This window comes from Manis javanica, chromosome 17 (assembly GCF_040802235.1).
Source record: "Manis javanica isolate MJ-LG chromosome 17, MJ_LKY, whole genome shotgun sequence".
Taxonomy (NCBI): Eukaryota; Metazoa; Chordata; class Mammalia; order Pholidota; family Manidae; genus Manis; species Manis javanica.
In genome coordinates, this window is record NC_133172.1 from 12,442,147 (window position 1) to 12,459,582 (window position 17,436).

The 17,436-nt window shown below is 48.4% G+C and overlaps 1 protein-coding gene and 1 long non-coding RNA gene across 2 annotated transcripts in view; one reads left to right on the forward strand and one right to left on the reverse strand.

Moving 5' to 3' along the window:
- LOC140847163 (uncharacterized) overlaps positions 1–17,436 on the forward strand; it is a 79,748-nt gene that overhangs the window by 59,425 nt on the left and 2,887 nt on the right. The window lies entirely within an intron of this gene.
- On the reverse strand, positions 510–9,243 carry LOC108383623 (cell adhesion molecule CEACAM7-like). The gene is given in 6 exon segments (XM_073226462.1): positions 510–1,220; positions 4,230–4,529; positions 5,946–6,038; positions 6,041–6,142; positions 6,145–6,288; positions 7,133–9,243. Coding segments are annotated over 6 exon segments (939 nt in total). The 5' UTR covers positions 7,407–9,243; the 3' UTR covers positions 510–1,194.

The following is a 17,436-nucleotide window of genomic DNA, read 5'->3' on the forward strand; positions in this document are numbered from 1 at the left end:
CACATGTCCATGTTTCCAGGATTTCCTGTGGCTAAGGGGAATAGAGGCCATTCCTTGAAACTGGGGATTGGGGGTTGCTGGCCCAGGAGAGTGAGGCCTGCAGGAGCTGGTACAGGAATGGAGAGTATGAGATGTCTCGGGGATTTGGGGTTCCCCTCTGGCATGATGCAGCTGGGCCTGTGTCCCCCATGAGCCAGGTGGTGTCTGAGTGCATCTTTCTGGGGGTGATAGTGAAACCTCACGTGGAAAGCGATCTTGTCCTGCATGTTCCCCTCTATCATTGTGTCTCAGTCCAGGAGTCTCTCTCCCTGTAGAACACCGCTTTCCTGTTCGCACACTTCTTCAGGGAGATGCCACCCAGGAGGGTTGAGGTGGGGTGGAATGTGTAGATGTGTGTGGAACCTCTCCAGAGACTTCCCTTCATTCAGTGGCTGAGCCTTGTCCCAGGTCTCAGCTCATAACCCAGGCTCTCTAAACATTCTCCTCTCACCTTTCACTGGATTTGGGCACTGCCCAAATTTTGTAAAGTGCCTGCACCCTGGGATTATTATGGGCATTCTCCTGTTTACTCCCATGTGCACATCAGAGTCTGGGTACCACCCACCCTACCCCACTGGAGGAGGACTAGAGCTGTTATTCCTGAGAGCTTCTCATGTGCCATCCTTGGAGGCACTTGGTGTCCGCCACATTATGGAGATGGTGCAGCTGAGGCCAGAAAGAAGTGATATCTGGAGTGGAATAAGCCAACAATGACACACAGTAAAACTAACACAGGTCAAGTCTCATGTTTGGATGTTTTGAACCCAGTGCAAGTCTTCCAAGGACCTTCCACCTCATTCCACTGCATAATCACAGTAACTCAATAAATAAAGTGTAGCATCACATCATTTTACAAAGAAGAAAAGAATTCTACTCAGAGTTTTAAAATATACAGGAAGGGAAGATGATCACCCATATTTCACATCCAGCCAGAGGGAGTCACTCTTGCTGGAACTGACAGAGTTGAAGACCTTACAACTCCCAATATCCTCCCTCCTGACAGGGTCTATGGTGAGGGTCCTGTTGTCCTGGGACAGCTTCATCCTTTCCGTGAGTGGGAATGTCTGGTCATTGAATAATCACTGGATGGAGATTCCAGAATTATTGGTGAAGCAGGTCAGGATCACAGTGTCCTTATGTTCTGTGACTGTGGTATCACTGGCCCGGATGAAGGGCTGCATCTGTGGAGAAACAAAGGAGGTGACTGTCTGTGAGTGATCTGGGGTCTGTGGCCATGCTCCTTCCTCAGAATACCAGCCAGCTCTCAGATCCTACAGTAAGCTATGTAAAGGTGTCCCATGAGGATGGCCCTGACCTCTGAAGAAGGATGAGTGTCTTTGCTCCCATGATGGTATGGAAGGAGAGGGCTGTACCTCCCCTTGATCCCAGACCTCCCCAGGGTGACCCCTGAGCAGTCCCATTGGACGTCTCTGTAGTATCAGCACCAGGAACCTCTTCTCAACTTATGTGTCCAGCAACCTCATCAAGGTGAAACTTCTCTCCCATGAATTTTTTTTTACCTTTTCCTAGAACTTTCTTTTACTTCAAAAAAGATCAGGGCTTTCTCCTCATGTACACTTCTTCATACGTTGGGGATGGCACCTTGACAGCCTTGTCCATCACTGTGGCCAGGAAAGCTTTACATAAATTAGGGAAGCCATTTACATCTGTTCAAGAATTTCTTAGGGAATGAGGATGGCCCTGCCCAGTCTTTGTGATCTTAGGACCCAGAGAAGTTGCAATCTAAAGGATTTCCCAATCTGAAGAGGAGTTTGATGTCCAGGTCTGTGGATTGAATATCATAGTGAGGGAAATTAGAGAGATTAGAGAGACATGGTTACTGTTTTAAATAAACACTGGCATTCTTTTTTTTTTCTTCAAGGTAGGAGAGCCAGGGAGACTTTTATCAAGAGATACAGTAAGAGGACAGACAGAGCTCCTGGTGTGAGCCAGAAGGGACTAGAGAGCCCCAAACACTGGCATTCTTAAGAACAGAAGGAAACTACTGCAACATAATAAAGGCCTCATGTGAAAGGCATGAAGCTAACCCCATACTCAATGGTGAAAGACTCAAAATTGTATCATGAAGAAGAGGAAGATGTTGCTGTCACATTTCTAATCAGCAAGGTACAGGATGGAGTCCTGGCCAAAGCAATTAGGCAAGTAAAATAAATAGAATATATACAAATTGGAAATAAAAAAATAAAATGTGCTCTGTTTGCAGAAGGTATGTATTTATATGTAGAATACCTTAAAGGTTCCACATAAAAAGAATTTGAATTGATAAACAAGTACAAAAATTTGCAGAATACAACCAGCACATAAAATCAGCTGTGCTTTTATACACTAATACTGAACTATCTGAGAAATTAAGAAAACAATTTAATTTACAATAACATCAAAAACAGTAAAACACTTAGGAATATGCTTAACCAAGGATGCAAATTTGTTTACAAACCTATATCTACATGCTGCTGAAAGAAATTAAAGACACAAATAAATGGAAAGACATTGCATGTTCATGGATTGGAAACTTAAAATTGTTAAGATGACTGCCCAAGATACTCACAGATTCAATGCAACCAGTATCATAATCCCAGTGACATATTTTTCAGAAACAGAAAAACTCAAAATTCATATATGGAATCTCAGGGGCCCTAAATAGCCAAAATAACTGGAAAAAAAAAAACAAAATTGGAGGACCTTTACTTTCTGAATTTTAACACCTATTACAAAGCTTCAGTAATCAAGATAGTGTGGTATTGGCAAAGGCAAACATATAGGGCAATGGAATAGAATAGAGATCCTTGAAACAAATCCTTGTATGTATGGTCAAATGATTTTCAACAAGGTTGCCAAGATCACTCCAGAGGAAAGGACAATCTCTTCAACGAATGGTGATATCCACATGTAAAAGAATGAGGTTGGACCATACTTTATATCATGTACAAAAATTAAGTCAAAATGGGTCAAAGACCTAAACGTGGGACCTAAAACTATTAAGATCCTAGAAGAAGCATAGGGCAAAATCTTCATGACATTGGTCTGCAATGATTACTTGGATATGACACCAAAAATGTAGACAACAGAAGAAAAAATAGATAAATTGGACTATATCAAAATTAAAAATGTGCATCAGGGGATTCAATCAAGAGAGAGAAAAGGTATATCACAGAATGGGAGAAAAACCTTTACAAATCATTAACAGAACAGGGATTAATATCTAGAATATATAAAAACCTTCCGCAGTTCAACAGTTTACTTTGAGGAATCTTTACTCTTCCGTCAGCATATTTTCCTTCCATATGTGGTGCTTCCCAAAGCTGAGAGACCACGAACCCCATTCCAGGCTGGACCCAAGGTCTGCCATGAAAAATCAGGAGAGCAAGGTGAAATAGAATCCAAGGGTGTGGTGGAATATTTCAGTGAGAGAATTTGGGATTTTCTGTGGGACCTGTGCTAAGAAATAAATACTTCCAGGATCTTTTCTGAAAATGAAAAGACTTCACCACAGTGGGCACTGCAGAGGCTTCGGGGATCTACTTACCAGAGACCATGATAGTCTTGACTGTGATCTTAATGAGGGAAGTGCCAGAGTTATGGGCAATGCAGGTATAGGATCCACTATCATTCGCAGTGATGTTGGAAATAAAGAGCTCCTGTGTGGATTGCTTGGGCCTCCCATTGATAAGCCAAGAGTACTGTGCAGGCGAGTTAGAGACTGCGTGGCAAGAGAGACTGAGGTTTTCCCCTGTATGGTAATGGGATTGTGAAGGGGAAATGGTGAAGGGGAATGGGATTGCTCCGGGCCATCTGGAGCAAACAGAATAAAGGCACATGTGATGTAATCAGAGGGAAGGGGCCTAGTCTGTATAGGGGCCACGGTGTCCCTCTGAGCTGGGTCACAGCCTTGTTTAGAAAGTCCCAACCATAACCCCCTGTGTTCACTGAGCCTGAGTCTGAGACATTACCCTGTCTCTCCAGGCACAGGTTGTTGACCCCGAGCCTCTCAGGACAGAAGCAGCCCCTCACCTCCTAGTCTTGGGTCAAGGCCAGAGAAGACATGGCCAGCCTGAGTGTCCAGGGGTCAGGGCCATATCCTTGGACCTGAGAGGGACTGGTGTGGCCTGGCCTGAGGCAGCGTGGATTTGGGCTGCAGCCTGGGGCAAGTGGGGACAGACGGTACTCACAGAGCACATTCAGGGTGAGCGGGTCACTGCAACGGGTGCTCACTGGGTTGCAACGGGTGCTCACTGGGTTCCAGGCTTCACATTCATAGGGTCCTGTGTCATTCCTTGTGACACCAAATAAAATGAGAGTCCTGTGGTCCTGGGACAGCTCCAGCCTGGTGTTGTCCATGAGGCTCTCGATGTCTATTAACCACATGTAAGTTGTGTTCTGATTCTGAGGTTCACATGTTAACACTACAGGGTCCTTGTTCTCCACAGGGTTGGACTCGTTGCTTGTGATGAAGGGTTTGGGTAACTCCACTGTGCAGAGAACAGAGAGAACATTGCCCTGTGTGGTACCTTTAATTCCTCCAAAGGCATATGCAGTCAGAGGTGGTATCTCTTACCTCTCAGCCAATCTGAGTCCTTAAAAGATGAATATAGTGCATCTGTGTATCTCAAGACAAATTCCTGAGGATCTGAGAGCTCAGACAACATATCTCCCTGCTCTATGTTGGGAGAGAGTAAAGACTTTCTCAAGTCAAATAAGCACCAGGGTTTGGTCATGAAAAGACACAGGACAGGAGACAGCGCACTACTGGTGCCCCTCCTGGTTCTTCACTGACCATCCTGGCTTGAGGACTAGGGATTTGAACAGAAATGACACATGGGGGGACCAGGAGCAACTGAGGTTAGTTCAGGAGTCAGACTGAAAGGCTTCCAGGTGGGGCAGTTCTGTCTGGTTACTGTGACTGACAGGAGACAGCAACCCCATAAAGAATAAATCAGAGTCAAGACTAGAAATGCAGAGAAGAGTGAGGGGCACGGGCAGGAGATGGCACTGGGAGCAGAGCGGTGTGCTCTGCCTTGGTCTTTAAAATCTCCTTTCCCACTGCAGAGGGCATTGAGGACCACGTTGGTCTTTCCTGAAATGCCTATGGAAGTTTTCAAATGCAGAAGGGGTGACTGGTAGGAAGGGGTAGGCAGGCCTTCATGGACCATTCCTGTTCAGCAGCTATGCGATAAAAATTTGAGTAGAAGTTAAATTGTTCACATATGTAAAGATAGTTATTAATGCCCCAAAGGTCTAAGACCAGATTCTGGAGGATTCTTTCTAGAGAGAGCACTAAAGGTCACAGGCCAAGTTCTGCTGTCCTTTCAGGATCCATCATGATCAAAGGAATATGCTAAAGTGTGTCTGAAATCCCAGACTTCCCGGGAGGGAGACGTGTGAGTCCAAGTGGGAAGGCAGAAGTGATCGGGGGGAGTCTAGTGCCTCAGCTCTATAAGGGGGAGTGACCCTGAGGCAGTACAGTGACCCTGGTAGTTATAAATTTAGAGAAGGGGGGTCCCTGTCAGCAGTCCCAGAACCCTCAGGCAGAGGCGGAACAGGCTGACACCAAGGGTGCCTCTCAGGCCAGGCCCCAGAGGATCTTTTTGAGGTCATGGTCACAGGGAGGGGCCAGGGGTCTGGACTGAGGCTCATGTCCCCATGCTGAGTCCCTCCCATCAGCGGGTCCTCTTCTTGGTTGGGAATGTGGTAGAGTCTGGATTCAGGTAACAAATCTGATCTTAAGAAGTTTTTTCCCCACTGTGGGTGTCCTGCACTGAATGCTCCAGATCAAGGGGGGCCACACTGCAGAGGGGGATGCAGGCACAGCCCGGTCTGTCAGTTCTCTGTGTGTGAAGTAGATTCCACCCCGCTGAACACCCAGAGGTAAGAAAGGAATTACTCACAGTAGACTCGGAGCTGTACGGTTTCTTTCCCAACTTGAATATGTTTCCTGATTATTTGTAGGGTGTAGTATCCTGTGTCCTCCTCAGTGACCTCAGGGATCCATTGGGATATATTGTCTCTTGGCCACTGTTTGCAAGCCCAGGGGCAATTTCACGTGTGTCTGTTACATATGATAAAATCAGATGGTTGAGATCCATTCCCCTTTGTACCAGGCAAAGCCTTTAAGTTTCTCAGGCAGATTTCGAGCAAGCAGAAGAACGTCCTGCCCTTGGACAGCACTGGGCGGCACCGACTCCACAGTGAGCTGGGCAGTTGTGGGCAGGGTCCTGGTTAAGAGTGAGACTAGGAGGGAAGAGGGAGAGATCCATCAATACGGGGACCTATTATTGGGATAGAAAGATGGGGCCCTGGGTCCTGAGCAGGGCTCTTCATCCCTCAGTCTTGGGTATGTGTGTGTGTGTCTCCTACTGGTCAAGGTCAGGAGCACGACCACCATGACTTCAGCCCCTCGGCCCCTGTGTTTGCAATGCTCTTCCCAGTGTCTGTCCGGTTCGGGCCCACACACACTGAGGGCATCCTTGGGAGACACCTGCCCTGACCACCTCCTCCGAAGACCCTCCGTCTCCACTTTCTGACCGGCCCCTGCTCTGTTCCCTCCACGGCCTTGTCTGCCCCTGACAGCACATCCTGGATCTCCCTGCGTGTCTGCCTCCCTCCCGGTAGAACGTGAGCCCCAGGAGGCAGGGCCCGCCTGATCTGGCTGCACCCAGCGGTGGAACAGGCTGCAAGTACCCTGGCAGCAATGAATCAATGTTCCCAGGCCCTCCGTGTCCCTCCTGGGGTTTATATGACAAAATCTGAGGTTGGTGAGAAAGGGCGATATTTATTAGCCTTTGGTTATGGTTTTATTTTTATTTTAGCGTCACCTCACATTGTTATTTTTCTTCTCAGTTTTCATAATTCAATACTCAGAGATGAATAACCTGTAAACCTCACAGCAGTTGAGATTTCCCTGCCCCTCACCACTTCCAGACCACGAACCCGCCCGCCCCTGGGCCCCTGTCCCCTCCGCTCAGGCGCAGAGGGAAGCCGCGGCCCCTCTCGGAGCCCTGTCCTCCCCCGGAGGCCCCAGCCGCTCTCTGTCTCCCATCCCGCCGCCCTCTCCCGGGGAATCGTCCCCTCTCACCTGCCAGCAGGAGCCCCTGCCAGGGGACCGGCCCTCGGGGGGCAGGGGCTGCGGGGGGCGCCAGGGTGTCCGCTGCAGGTCTGTCCCTGCCTCTGTGAGAAGAGCTGCTCCGGAGCCGCTCGGACCACTGCCGTCGCCAAGTGCCGGCTCTGCCTCCGTCTCTCTGGGCTAAACCTCCTCCTCTGATGAGAGCGCTTCGCTGGGTCACGTGGGGAGGGGAGGGGTCTATCCCGGGACCCTTCCTCTCCCCGCCCCTCAGCCCTGCCTCCCACATCCTTTCTTCCCCTTCTGGGGGACTGTTGAGATGTCTCACTCTTCATCTGTGACTAAGAGTGAGACTAGGAGACGTCTCCTAGTGAGACCAGGTTTCATAAGACCCCAAAACACACACACACACACACACACACACACGTGCGCGGCCTTGATGAATAAATCCAAGCCTATACGTTGGCGTCTGCAGCTTCCCCACAGCTCCAATTTCGTTGTAGTCAGCCTCCCCTCAGGCCTCGCACCTCCACATCAGTCTTTTCCTTTCAGAGGAGGAGCTTGGGGGCTACATCAGGACCTTTTGTCACAGGCTGTCACCCTGCTGTACATCGGAATCATCCGTGCCACTTGATAATCACTGTCGGATGCTTAGGCGACACCTTAGAAATGCTGCTTTAGGAGCTGCGCAGGTGACGTGGATACTGAGCCAGGCTGAGACCACATGATCCGTGGGGTGTGTCAGCCTGTTCCCCTCTATTGTGCTCAGGGAGGCTGTGCACATCCTGTTCCAATGAAGATTCTGGCTCAGCAGGTGTAGGATGAACCTGAGAGCCTGCGTATTAACAGAACAGCCCCCAGAGGTTGCTGGTCACACTGATAACCACCCTGTCAATAGCAAGGCTGATGGGGACCCCTTCCCCTGAGAGGACAGCCCACCCACCCAGCCCTGTGTGACCTCTGCTGTGCCATACATTACTGTCAGCCCCACACACAGGGCCCCAGGGGTCTTCACACACTGCACTGAACCTCCAATGTCCAGTGGCACTGGTCCAGTATTTCCACTTGATTGACTTCCATGTCATTATGAGTCCTCTGAGCATTTTTCCTGGGTCAGCACTGGGCTTGGCCTTCAGATACCACAGACAACAGGCCTATGTGGTCCGTGCACTTGGAGCAGGGAGCCAGGCCTTCAGGAGGTGATTGCAGAAGTATGAAGTTAAGAGGGGGAAGAAGGGAAGTGGTCACAGCATCTAATGGGGAAAGTGTGCTTTTCTGGAACCTCAAGTGTGAGTGGATGTGAGTGGACCTTGGCCCTGTTAAAGATAGAGGCAGAGGAAGGAAGACTTGCCTGCAGAGGGACCCGTCTTCCAGTGGGCAGGCACCTGCATGTTTATTCAACATCTGTAGACATTTTCCACAGGACACATATATTAATGCTCCATCATGCTGCAGCTCTGCAAGTTTCTTTTGCTCTGAGAACTCCACCTGTTCCCTCAAGGAGATGTTACCAAACTCAGATTTCCAGGAATATGTATCAGTTGGTTTTTGTCTCAAATAAATTGTACTGTGTGTGTCCTTATGGCCTTGGGGTGTGGCTGGAGTGGTAGGTGGTGGGTCTGTGGGAAAGTGAAGGAGGTGCAGTGAATCGGGCATGTGAGGAGGGGACGGTCTGTGTCTGGGGAGCAGAGGCAGGGGGATGGACGATGTGACTCACGCCCAGGGCCTGGTGTCTAGATAGAACAGGGTCCCTGACTCTGGGGACAGAGCGCCACAGACCCCTCCATGTCCCTGGGCCAGGTGAGGTGGGAGCTGCTCCCCTCCTGTTCATCAGGACCTGGGCCTCAGGGCTGAGATGGCTGCACACTCACAGCCCCACCCAGTGCCTAGAGGGACCCCAACAGTGCCCGTTTTTCTTCTCTCTCCCTTCCCTTCCCTGGGTTTCTTTCCTGCCCCATCTTCTCCCTGGTTGTCTGTGGACAGCCTCGGCCAGTGGGCCCACCTGCTCCTGTGCCAGGCAGCTGCCCTGTGGTCACTGCCCCCTCACAATGTGTGGGCTGCCCAGCTGTGACCTTTGTTCTGACCCAGCCCCCAAGAGGCAAGAGCAGTGGAGCCCAGATCGGCCTCTCCCAGGTGCACACATGCTGGAGAGCCTAACTGTGAGGGACCCTGAAGGAGGCCCCAGGAAGGATCTGGACTCATGGGTGCCGGGTCACAGGGAGACCCCACTCTAGGGTAGGACGGACCCAGGAATGCAGGCTTCCAGCTCCTGCGCACAGTCCTCTCAGTAGCTCTTTCTCTGGCTGTAGCCCTGAGCCCAGCTGGAGTCCTCCCGAGAACGCACAGGCGGTCCCAGAGGGCATGGGCTCCCAGGGGAGTGTAACAGGGTCAAAAAGCTGGCATCTCTTCCTTCTTGTACCTGCATCCCTGCTGGCTTAATCTCGGGGTCAAAGGCTTCTGCTCAGCCCTGGAGCCCTGCAGGTAGGCTTGATAATCATCACAAGGAATTTTCCTCATGACTGAGGATTGATGCAACCAGCCCCTCACCCAAACTCGCCTCCCTGGAGGAGATAAATAAGTATGTACAGAAATGACGACTGGACTGTCAAGGACTTACAGGAACAATGTAACCAGACCCATGGGAAATGACTGGAGTCAACTACTCAGAGACAGGGAGTTTCCAACCCTCCTCAGACCCTTGCTGATGCCCAGATGTGGGAGGTCCATCCTTACCTTCTGGCCTCAGCCCCCTCCTGTTCCCCCTTCCCTAATGTAACAGTAGCTTAAAATCCACCCTAAGTTCGGTGGTGCTTTAGGACACTAGTCATCTTCTCGGCCTGCTGACTCCCACATACAGTTGCTCTCCTGCCCCAACACCTTGTCTCTCTATTTACTGGCTCGTCATGCAGGGAGTGGCAGGAGCTTGGACGCGGTAACAGCAGGTCCTGGGTCCTTGCACAGAGTGAGAGGGGTCCGGCTTCGTTACCTCCCCTTCCCATCCCCACAACAGGATCTGTAGAATGGCCGGATCAGGCAGAGGCAGAATTCATGGAAATGTGTCCTGGGAGTGCTGCGCTCTGTGCTCTCGGGGACTCCTGGAGTCTGTGCAAATACGTTTATATTGTGCATCTGCAATTGGCTGGTCAGGCTCATGTCCTCGTATCCTTGGGTCTGTCTGCCCACAGTACAATGAGAATATTCTGGCCTGGGTGGGTATGTTTTACATGGTAGTTTTTCTTTGGCTAAACTTTTTAAATTGTGGTAAAAGAGATGGAACATAAAATGTCCCATTTTAACCACTTTAACTATACAATGAATGGCTTAGTTATGTTCAGAATGTTGTGCAATATTCACCATGATTTTTCCCCCAGCATTTTCATCACTTCCAACAGAACTCTGCCCATTAAGTGATCACTCATTTCTCTCTGCCCCAGCCCCTGATAACCTCTGACCCACCTTCTGTCTCTATGATTTTGCCTTTTGTAGATACTTTATGTAAGTGATATTATACCTCAGCTGTCATTTTGTTTCTGATTCCTTTCACTTAGAATACCATTTCCAAATTTCATCCACGTTGTAGCCTGTGTCAGAGATTCACTCCCTTTTATGACTGATTAACACCCCACTGTATGTACAGGCCACAGCTGTTTTAACCGTTCATCTGTTGACGGACAGAAGTTCTCTCAGTATTGCTCAGCTGTTTCTGGTTCTGACATGGCCTCACATGCTGTGCTCAGACCCCCAGCTGAAAGGCCAAGGACAGGCTCTGGGTGCTTTCTGGTTCCCCAGCATCCCACAGGGCGCAGGGCCTTCTGAGACCCCCCGGGTGGCCCACACTTCTTTAGTATTACAGCTTCCCTGTTGGCAAGAGCTGTTGGGCTCACTCTGCCCTCCCCATCCCCCAAGGTAGATAATTAGGGGCTTGGGATGTTCTGGAGAAAACATCTTACCTCTGGGACAAGGAGAGAAATGGTCTCTGACCTCAGGTGACTTTCTGGTAGAAGAAAGTTTACTTGAGAACTAGAGGTACAGAGGCCGGGGGAGGAACCCACTTTATCCAAATCCATTTGAGGAATCAGATGACTGTCACATTCCAAAAAGCCCACCCAGAGATTAGGTGGGCTCAGGACTGTGCTAACATTTGGCCCAGAGTCTTTCTGGCCCCCACATGTGCAGAAGGATCTGAATATCTCAATTTATAAATCTGCACAAGGTATGAGTAGATAGATGTCTGAAGAATATACACAAATTTCCAGTAAGCACATGGAAGGTTGCTTATTGGCCATAAATGAAATGCAAATAAAATCCACAGTGAAGTACCACTGCACACCCAACAGCATGGCTAGAATCACAGGCAGATGATATGAAATCCTCCCTCACTGCTTGTAGGAGCTGCTTTGGAAAATACTCTGGCAGTTCCTCAACTGTGAAACATAGAGGTTCCATATGATCCAGCGATTCCACTGTAGGCATGTGCCTAAGGGAAAGGAATACGTATGTGCCCCACAACGAGTACATGGCACATGGCTCATCATAGCCAACCAGTGGGAGCAACCCAAATATGGGTGGCTAATGAGTGGGTAAACAAAGCATGGTATGCCCAGAGTGCAGAGTGAACAGCATTCGGTATACCAAGGAGTGGAAGCTGTACATGGGACATGCAGTGTGGGGGACGCTTCAAGACGCTACGCTTAGTGCAAGAAGCCAGACACATAAGGCCACATATCTGTGATTTCATTTCTATGAAGAGGCCAGAATAGGCACATCCAGAAGACAGAGTGGACTGTGGCTCGCAGGGGTTGGTGGGAGGGTTGGATGTGACTCGTGACTGCTCTAGGGGGTCTCTGGGGACTGTGAGGAAGTTCTAACCTAGATGGCAGCGGTTGTGCCACAGCTCTGTGAGCGTCCCGAGGGACGGGGTTGGACACTGTATATGAGTGGGCCATGGCGTGCAGATTCCGAGCCTGCTATCCCAGTAAAGCTGTTAGGATACGTATTTTTACATAGTCTTTCAGCAAAGCAGAGGCAGCCTCCTGTTGCTGCTGTCACAAATCTCCACAAGCTGGTGGGGAACTTTGAGCTGACAGGACCTGACAACATGAGGGGATCAGAATTCTGTTGGTTGAGCTGATGGAATTGTGGCTGTGCAGAGGGGTGCTCATCTTCTGAAGGGAGGCGGGTGGGAGCATCAGGGCGGTGTGTGTCATGCCTCTTACAGAATTAACTTGTAAATGTTCCAGAAAAAAACGAATAGGAAAATACAGAGAGGTGACAGATGATAGAGGCAGACAGACAGGTGACAAAAAGACCAAAGATGATGGCAGCTTCCTCTCTGAGGTGGACACATGACCATCATTCTTTCTGCTTGTATGTTTCAAATTTTTCATAAGAATTAAAGGTATTTCCTCTACTTTTATAAAGGTCAAAATCATGGAAAAGGTGTGTGCTGGATACTGTTCAGGGATGAAAATAGATTGGATGGAAATTTTCAATTTAAAGAAACTGTGGGGATGTCACCAGGTGCTATAAACTCCGAATCTCCTGCCTTATGAAAGGTAAACTCCCCAAGAGCCAAAGCATCTGATGTTTTTCTTTAAAAGACTTTCATCTCTGTAGGAGGTGTTGTTGGTGCCCATCTCAGACCCTTTCTCTGAGCTGCGTATTCCCCAGGCATCCTGACGGCCAGGCACAGGGCTCTGGAGCCCAAAGTGAGGCCGGCCCTGGGCAGCAGTGTGCACGCCAGGGCCCTGTGGTCAGGCTGCAGCAGGCCTCAGCCAGACCTGCCCCTGATAACTTCCTCAGCCTGTGCTGCTCCGACGGCCCCAGCACTCCCTTTGGGAATCTCTTGAATCCTGTCACGTGCCCTGCTTCTAGATAACAGGACCTGAGACAGTCTACACCAGCGGTGATCCTAGAAAGCCAGCTCCAGGTGTAGTTTGGGTTGGATTACTCACTGCAGCTGACTAGGGGTGCTGACAGCCCCTGCCAGGTGCCTGCTCGGATTGTGGGCCTCTCATTTGCTGTGAGCTGGGTCCCGGGCAGTGCTCAACTCACACACTATCTCTGGTTGAGGAACGTGAGGTAGGGATGAGTGTGAATCAGGGAGCAGTTCACAAGCGCCCCCGCGCATTTGAAAAGACATAGGGCAGGCTCAGCCCTATTGCTCAGCTATTGAAAGCCAAGTGTGCGAGGTGAAGAAACCTCCATCTCTTGAAGCCAGAGGCCAGGCAGAGCTGAACACCAGGCCAGGGACATCAGAGTGAACAGCAAGACACCAGTGGAGCTGTTGGCCTCCCCACCTGCTCAGGCTGAAGCAGGGGAGGAGGAGGACCCTGAGACGAGGCAGGGGGACTGACTGGCTTCTGGACATGTGCCTGGACACCTTGACCCCACATTCCCAGTTCCTCTGGGCTGAAGAGGGCCAACTGCCCACTGTTGGAAGAGAGAGGTCCCCGTGGTGGACAGAATAAAGACACCAGATAAAGACCCAAAGTATGCGTGGTGTTGGTGCCAGGGTTCTTGTTTGCGGAGTCGAAGAATGAACTTAGCAAACAGTCAAGGTAGGAGAGCCAGGGAGACTTTTATTGAGAGATACAATGAGAGGACAGACAGAGTTCCTGGCATGAGCCAGGAGGGACAAGACAGCCCACAGGGGTGCTTTGTCTAGGGGATTTATAGGCAGTTGAGAGACAAAGAGCTAGGGATGCAGACCCACCAAATGGTCTTTAAATGTTTTTTTTGAAGAGACACTAAGTTTCTTATCAGTTTTCCAGACTATTTTGCAGAGTTAACGTAAGAAATTTACTGCTTTGATTCTTTCTCAGAATCAAGGCTGCTTGTTTTGCCTTCAAGGTGAGCTGAGTTATTGACTTGATTAGGGCTGGAGGAGGAAAAGCAGCATCTGGGTAAAATGAAAGATAAACTGGGCCTTTTAGCAGGCTAAAGTAAATTTTACAATACCCTCATTTAATTGACACAAACAAGACATGGGCTCTGCTGAGGTATTTTCTTATCTGGGAGATGTTCAAACATTCCAGGCCAGGTTATTCCTGGCTTTTTAGTTTTAACTAATCTTCACTGAAGAATGCTTATATTCCTAGTTTGATATTTTATTTTAGAGAATTAATGTGACTCTGTCTTTGCTTAATTGTTTAATATGGAATTTTGGTAGGGGTCTTTTTCAGAGGCTCTCACCCTACTCTGACTACATCCATGGTCCCTGTCTCGGTGGCACCCCCAGAACCTGTGAATGTCCCTTTTACACAAATGGGACTTCACAGATGTGATGAAACAAAAGATCTCGAGGCAGAGAGATGATGATGGGAGACGCGGGTGGGCCCCAAGTGGAACCACGAGTGTCCCTATGAGGGAGAGACAGAGGGAGATGTGGCCACAGAAGCAAGAGGCATGAGTGCTGTGACCCAGGGCCACGTGCCAGGGAACTGGGGTGGCTCTAGATGTTGGAAAGGTAAGGAAATCATTTCTCCCCTGAAGCCTCCAGAACACAGCCTTGCCAATCCCTTGACCTTAGACTTCCAACTTCCAAAACCGTTAAGAGCAGTCAGTGCTGTTTACAGTCCTAAGTTTGTGGTGATTTTCTGTAGCAGCCAAAGGAGACAAATGCAGGCGGGGAAAAGACAGACACACACTTACTTTTTTATGTTAAAATTTACTCTAAGCACAAAAGCCTCCAGATGTATGGCAATTAGAAATGTCACACAGTCGGTGGGTGTAAATTGGTACAGGGCTTTGTAAACCCTCTGGAAGTATCTATCAAACTGAACGTGTACGCACCCCTGTACATGTGAAGTTCTATAGGACCCAACTTCTTCAAAGGGCCTGGAAGGTGGGTCCCACCCTTGCGCGGTCCAGTCTCCTCTCCAGGGGGCGGAGCGGCAGCAGCTGGTGTTGTCGCCACCTGGTGGAAGGACTCCGCCACAGCGGGTGTGCATCCCGCAGAAATACAGTCTTAGCCAAGTATGTAATTTAGAATTTTTCTAATAGCCATATTGAGAAAAATGTGAAAATCATATCAATAGTATATTTTATTTAGCTCAACGTGTCCAAAACATTTGAATTTCAACATGTAATCCACAAGAAAAATAATGGGTTCTTTTATATTCTTCCTTCCATAATAAGTCAAGTTGCCACAGAACCACACATGAGGTTTCCCCCAAAGCTGCTCCTTGCCCGTGTCCCTGTCCCCCAGTGGCCAGGCCGGTGCCCCTCCCCACCGCAGCCCTGCCCATTGGCCCCCACCGCCTGACTCTGGGCTTTCTGAGCCCCCCTCCCTCAGGGCCCTCCCCTCCCTAGAGCCCCACCCTGCCCCACCTGGGTCCCGCAACCAACAGTTTATTTTTTAGATAGGATTCAACTTTTAAAGTGTATCATTCAGTGGTTTCTAGTATATTCACAACGTTGTGTAAATATCACATTCTAATTCCAGAACATTTTCATCACCCCCAAAATTAAACATCTTTCCCATGAAACCATCATTTCCCTTTCCCACCTCCTCCAGCCCCCAGCAACCTCTAATCTCCATTCTCTATTTAACTATTCTGGATATTTTGTATACATAAAACCGTAAAAGATGTGTCTTTTTGTGTCTGGCTTCTTCCATGTAGCATAATGTCTTACAGGTTCATCTGTAATATCATGGGCATCAATATTTCATTCCCTTTTGGGCCTGAATAATATTGTATGACCTTGCATGGACACATGGCATTTTGTTTATTCATCAATCGTAGATGTTTGGGCTGTTTCCCTTATTTGGCTATTGTGAACAATGCTGCTGTGAACATTCATGTACAAGATTCTGTGTGCTCGTATCTTTTCACTTCTCTTGGGCGTGTACCTCAGAGTGGAATTGCTGGGGCCTGTAGTAAACAGTATGTTTAAGTCTTTGAAAAACTGACAGACCGTTTCCAAAAGTGGCTGCACTGTTTCACATTCCCACCAGCAACAAACCAGGGTTCCAGAATGTCCACATCCTCACCATCACTTGTCATTTTCCCTTTTTGGATATTAACCATCCTAGGGGGTGTGCAGTGTATTTCACTGTGGCTTTAGTGTGCATTTCCCTAATGACTGTTGAGCTTCTTTGCATGTGCTTATTGGCCACATGCTTATCTTCTTTGCAAAAATTTCTACTCAAATTCTTCAGCCATTTATTAATGGGCTATTTGTCTTTTTTTGTTAAGGTATAATTTATATACGATCTTATGAAGGTTTCACATGAGCAACACTGTGGTTACTCCATTCACCCCTATTATCAAGTCCCCCCCACATACTCCATTGCAGTCACTGTCCGTCAGTGTAGTAAGATGCCACAGAGTCACTACTTGTCTTCTCTGTGCTATACTGCCTTCCCCATGCACCCCCGTACATTATGTGTGTTCATCATAATGCCCTTTAATCCCCTTCTCCCTCCCTCCCCATCTGCCCTCCCCCACCCCTTCCCTTTGGTAACCGCTAGTCCCTTTCTGGGGGGTCTGTGAGTCTGCTGCTGTTTTGTTCCTTCAGTTTTTCTTTGTTGTTATACTCCACAAATGAGGGAAATCATTTGGTACTTGTCTTTCTTCACCTGGTTTATTTCACTGAGCATAATACCCTCTAGCTCCATCCATGTTGTTGCAAATAGTAGGATTTCTTTTCTTCTTATGGCTGAATAATATTCCATTGTGTATATGTACCACATCTTCTTTATCCATTCATCTACTGATGGACACTTAGGTTGCTTCCATATCTTGGCTATTATAAATAGTGCTGTGGTAAACATAGAGGTGCATATATCTTTTTGAATCTGTGATCTTGTTTTCTTTGGGTGAATTCCTAGGAGTGGAATTCCTGGGTCAAATGGTTTTTCTATTTTTAGTTTTTTTGGGAACCTCCATATTGCTTTCCACAATGGCTGAATTAATTTATATTCCTACCAACAGTGTAGGAGGGTTCCCCTTTTTCCACATCCTCACCAGCATTTGTTGTTCCTTTTGGCTATTTGTCTTTTTATTGCTAAGTTGTAAGAGTTCATATATTCTGGACCCTAGACCCTTATTAAATATACTTTTGTAAATATTTTATCTCATTCTGTGTATCATCTTTTCACTTTCTGTATGTTTGATGCACAAAAGTGTTAAGTTTTGATGAATTCCAGTTCATTTCTATTTTTCTTCAGCTGCTTGTACCCAACCACCGCGTTAGAAACCTCTACTGCATCCTCCTCACAGCACCTGGAGGGAGCTTTCTACATGTAACTCATGTCCTCTCCTGCTCCAGACAATGCTGTATCATGAGTCAGAACAGAGCTTCTCAAAACAACT